This window comes from Photinus pyralis, unplaced genomic scaffold (assembly GCF_008802855.1).
Source record: "Photinus pyralis isolate 1611_PpyrPB1 unplaced genomic scaffold, Ppyr1.3 Ppyr1.4_LG6, whole genome shotgun sequence".
NCBI classification, from domain to species: domain Eukaryota; kingdom Metazoa; phylum Arthropoda; class Insecta; order Coleoptera; family Lampyridae; genus Photinus; species Photinus pyralis.
The window spans coordinates 14,197,822-14,202,525 of record NW_022170663.1 but is presented as its reverse complement, the minus strand read 5'-3'; the positions used below and the strand labels follow the sequence as shown (position 1 = coordinate 14,202,525).

The 4,704-nt window shown below is 43.4% G+C and overlaps 1 protein-coding gene across 1 annotated transcript; it reads right to left on the bottom strand.

Annotated features, from left to right (window-relative positions):
- Nucleotides 1-659: 659 nt before the first annotated feature.
- On the bottom strand, nt 660-2,472 carry LOC116175012 (histidine-rich protein PFHRP-II-like). Its single transcript, XM_031493053.1, has 2 exons — nt 1,718-2,472; nt 660-1,494 (listed from the first exon to the last, which is right to left on the bottom strand). The coding sequence occupies exons 1-2, from the start codon at nt 2,415-2,417 to the stop codon at nt 719-721; spliced, it is 1,476 nt and encodes a 491-aa protein (XP_031348913.1). The 5' UTR covers nt 2,418-2,472; the 3' UTR covers nt 660-718.
- Nucleotides 2,473-4,704: the final 2,232 nt, after the last annotated feature.

The following is a 4,704-nucleotide window of genomic DNA, read 5'->3' as shown; positions in this document are numbered from 1 at the left end:
AAATATTTTTCGAGTTCATAGGCGTTTAATATAGAATCTCTAGGTTTTTTTCAATCTAAGAACTTCCGAGTAATCTTTAGCAAAAGTCTTTTGTCAGGACTTTGTCAGGACTTAAAGGTTAAGCACAAAAGCCGCCATTGCTCCTTTTCTACGTAGCGTATTTCAATTCAAGACCGATTTGTAACCTATTAATAACCTTGCAACTTGGACATAGGCGGCGTTGAGAAACAAGTTTACAAAAACGAACTAAAAATCAAGTGAGCCCTGTGACGCATTCAGTTGTTAAAATTGTATTTGGAGGTTTTCTAGATTCAGCCTCGAAACAGGTTACTTTTCAAGTGCTTGTAAAGTATAAATAGTTCTTTCTTCGCGTGGGAAAATTGGGAGGATAATCAAGGAAAATTACATCATCTATTTTCTCAAACCAAGCGAAACGATCAATTTTTTCATCGTTATTTCTATCTGCTTACTTTGAGTTTCATATAACGTATCGTAAAACCTGACACGTGGTTTTACCTAAACTCAGTATGTTCTTGGAGGTTATGACAAATTAGATAGGAAGAAAAGAAATATTTATTGTACGATACGCAGTTGAGTAATATTGCTTTTGAGTTAGGAAACGTTACACTTGAGACTTTTACCGAATTAACGTAAATGGAAAACAATCAGAGTATATTTATCGCCTTTTAATTAAAATTATTGATCAGTACATACATTTTTACCAACTACGACCATAATGCTCCCAAGGGGCGGCGTATCCCAAATGACCAACGTATCCAACGTGGTGGGCGACTGGGGCAGCGGCAACCTCGGATACAACGTGAGAAACGGGAGCGTGATGTTCAACGACGGATTGCGATACGGCGGTAGCGACCGGGGCGGATTTGGCGATGGTGGCTACGTGAGCGACGGGAGCGGCATGAGCGACAATTGGGGCGGAAAAGCGAGCGGCGATCGTTTCAACGTGGTGACCGACTGGAGCGGCGACGGCCTCAACATGATGAGCGACTGGAGCGGCGAAGGCTTCAACATGATGAGCGACTGGAGCGGCTACGTGGGCAACGTGGGTATGTGCGATCGCTGGGTTGCTGATGTAGTCGGTCCTGTGGCTGTGGCTAACGGCGGCTGGGACATGGGAGATCTTAGCTTCGTGAGCGACCACTGGAGCGGCGTAAGTTTCTACGTGAGCGACTGGGGCGGCCACGGCTTCGTAGTGAGCAACAGCTGGAGCTACAACGTGGGTGCGTGCGACCACTGGGTTGCTGATGTAGTCGGCTCTGTGGCTGTGGGTAACGGCGGCTGGGACGTGGGAGATTTTAGCTTCATGAGCGACAGTTTCTACGTGAGCGACGGGGGCGGCCACGGCTTCGTAGTGAGCAACAGCTGGAGCTACAACGTGGGTGCGGGCGACCACTGGGTTGCTGATGTAGTCGGTCCTGTGGCTGTGGCTGACGGCGGCTGGCACGTGGGAGATCTTAGCTTCGTGAGCGATCACTGGAGCGGCGACAGTTTCCACATGAGCGACTGGGGCGGCCACGGCTTCGTAGTGAGCAACAGCTGGAGCGACGACGTGGGTACGTGCGACCACTGGGTTGCTGATGTAGTCGGCCCTATGGCTGTGAGTAACAGCGGCTGGCACGTGGGAGATTTTAGCTTCATGAGCGACAGTTTCTACGTGAGCAACTGGAGCGGCGACGGCTTCGTAGTGGTGGGCGACCTGGAGCGGCGTAAGTTTCTACGTGAGCGACTGGGGCGGCCACGGCTTCGTAGTGAGCAACAGCTGGAGCTACAACGTGGGTGCGTGCGACCACTGGGTTGCTGATGTAGTCGGCTCTGTGGCTGTGGGTAACGGCGGCTGGGACGTGGGAGATTTTAGCTTCATGAGCGACAGTTTCTACGTGAGCGACGGGGGCGGCCACGGCTTCGTAGTGAGCAACAGCTGGAGCTACAACGTGGGTGCGGGCGACCACTGGGTTGCTGATGTAGTCGGTCCTGTGGCTGTGGCTGACGGCGGCTGGCACGTGGGAGATCTTAGCTTCGTGAGCGATCACTGGAGCGGCGACAGTTTCCACATGAGCGACTGGGGCGGCCACGGCTTCGTAGTGAGCAACAGCTGGAGCGACGACGTGGGTACGTGCGACCACTGGGTTGCTGATGTAGTCGGCCCTATGGCTGTGAGTAACAGCGGCTGGCACGTGGGAGATTTTAGCTTCATGAGCGACAGTTTCTACGTGAGCAACTGGAGCGGCGACGGCTTCGTAGTGGTGGGCGACCACTGGGTGGCTGACGTAGCTGTGGCTAACGGCCGCGGGTAGATGGGCAAATGTAGCATCATGAGCGAGAATGGCATCGTGCCCCACGCTGGGTTTGCCGGCAACGAAGGCGCAAAGCGCTGCTAGAACTACTAACTTGAACATTATAGTCGTTGTAAATAGTTCGGCCTGCAAATGAAGACTGATGCAGTCGCTAATATAAACCGGGAAATTTATATGGTATCCGACAGGAATTCAAGGACCACGTGCTTGCTTTGCCTCGACCTTCCGTTTTTTAGCGAATTTTTGCACTACATATAGGTACCGTAACGTGTTTCGACATTAATCATAGGTATTCAGAAAACCGGAATCGATTCCTTCTGCGTATTGTATTAAATTTGGACGCTGTAGAGGTTATCCTTTCTAAAGTAGGTACATAATTAAATTGCAGATTTAAATCAAAAATTAACATTTCAGTTTGGGCGTGGAACGTTCTGCGTATGTATGTATACGATGTAATGGCAAAAGTCAAACGGAAGCATAAAATCTTATTCAATTGGCTATACATGTTATACCACATTTTATTATAAATAATCCTGAATATAAATTAATTAGCACGGAAATTGCAATTGCAATACTGAGACCACCTGCTTATCGTACATCGCAATTTGCAAAGTTGCCTAGACGTAGTAAATACAAAATTGCTATCAAATAGCTAAAGATTCTCAGAGAAATTAAGATTTCGCTCTTGTCCTCACTTTGAGTTGAGGGGTAAAAAAATATTTAAAATTACTACGTCACCAGTAAAAACACTCCCTCTTTTATTTTTAAATTACCCCTATTCTTTCTATTCATCAGCTTCCAGTCCCAATTTTTTTTTTTTTTTTTTATTAATTTATTTAAGGTGCATTGAACAGCTTAGGTCTTTTACACCATTAAACTTAACTTAAAAATTTACATGAGTGATCTATATCTCATTTAACAGGTTTGTATTTTCTAAATAACCCAATAACTTTAATATGTCTATTTCAAACACATTCGTAATGTCTCTTGGTACGTAACTGTTTGTAGGATATAAATTTTTTATGGATTGAAGAGCACTTTTAGAGTCTGACAGTATCAGGAAATTATTGTTGACATTATTTTCGACAAATTTCAACGCCATTTTTAAAGCACAAAGTTCGGCACTGTAATTTGAACTATATTCTATCAGACGCTGTTTTTCGCAAATGTTTTTATCCGGACACACGAAAGCACTTCCGACTTTTCCACTTTCTTTAGATCCGTCTGTGAAGATCTTTATATAGTCTGGATATTGACTTAAGATAGTTCGTAGTTTTATTTTAAATAACTCTGGCGGCGTGTCTGTTTTGCTACAGGAAGTTAATTCTAGGTTTATCAGTGGAGGATGTGTATAAATTGGAATACTGCTGTAGGAATTTTGCGTAATCATTGTTAGGTTTAGATCAGAGAGGATATTTTTCGCTTGTATTGGTATTGGTAAAATTTGTCCCTGAGAGTGCCGAAATGTATTTTGGTAAAGAGGGAGATTAAAGGCCGGATAGTTCGGGTTAGATTGATTTGAGAGGACATTTATTGTATATTTTAGTAATTTGACTTGTCTTCTGTAGTGCGGGGGAAGAAACCCCATCTTAGCGTAAAGACTTATTACGGGAGTTGTGTGGAAAGCACCCGTTACCAGTCGTAATCCGCTGTTATAGATTGTGTCAATTCTTTTCAAAAGATTATTGTTTGCGGTGTTATATATAATACCTCCATATTCGATTTTCGGGACTATTAGCATCTTGAATAATGTAAAAAGTGTTTTTTCGGAAGATCCCCATTTATGGTGGGCTATTACTTTAATTAAATTAAGTGTAGTTTTGCAGCTGTGGATAGTTTTATTAATATGCTTGGTCCAGTTCATTCTTGAATCAAAAATTATTCCCAAATATTTTATTTCTGATGTGGATTGTAAAAGAATGTTATTAAGACGTAAGTACAATGGTGGAGTAGATCGTTTCTTACTGAAAGTTATGTACTTGGTTTTTTCAGGTGAAAAGGTAAGACCATTATTTTTCGACCATTTGTGTAATTTTTTTATTGATAGTTGTAGTTTTTCTTGGGTAACTTCTGGATTCTCACTGATGTATATTACCAGGTCATCTGCAAATAGATGTGCTTTCACGTTTTTCGGAAGGTTTTGGGATATGTCATTAATAGCTATCTGGAATAATGTTGGGCTAATTACTGATCCTTGAGTGATTCCGCCTCTTTGTTCGCATTCCTTTGATAATGTACCGTTTATTCGAACAAAAAATTTTCTGTTTTGAAGGAAGTTCCTTATAAAATTGCTCATGTGACCTCCTATATTCCATTTAGCTAACGTTTGCAGAATCTTTGTCGTCCAGATAGTGTCGTATGCCTTTCTTATATCGAAGAATACTGCAGT

Coding starts and splice junctions, on each gene's coding strand:
- LOC116175012 (XM_031493053.1), bottom strand. CDS start 2,417: ATGTTCAAGTTAGTAGTTCTAGCAGCGCTTTGCGCCTTCGTTGCCGGC. Junction 1,495..1,717: donor AGAAACTTACGCCGCTCCAG/GTCGCCCACCAC, acceptor TCGCCGCTCCAG/TGATCGCTCACGAAGCTAAG.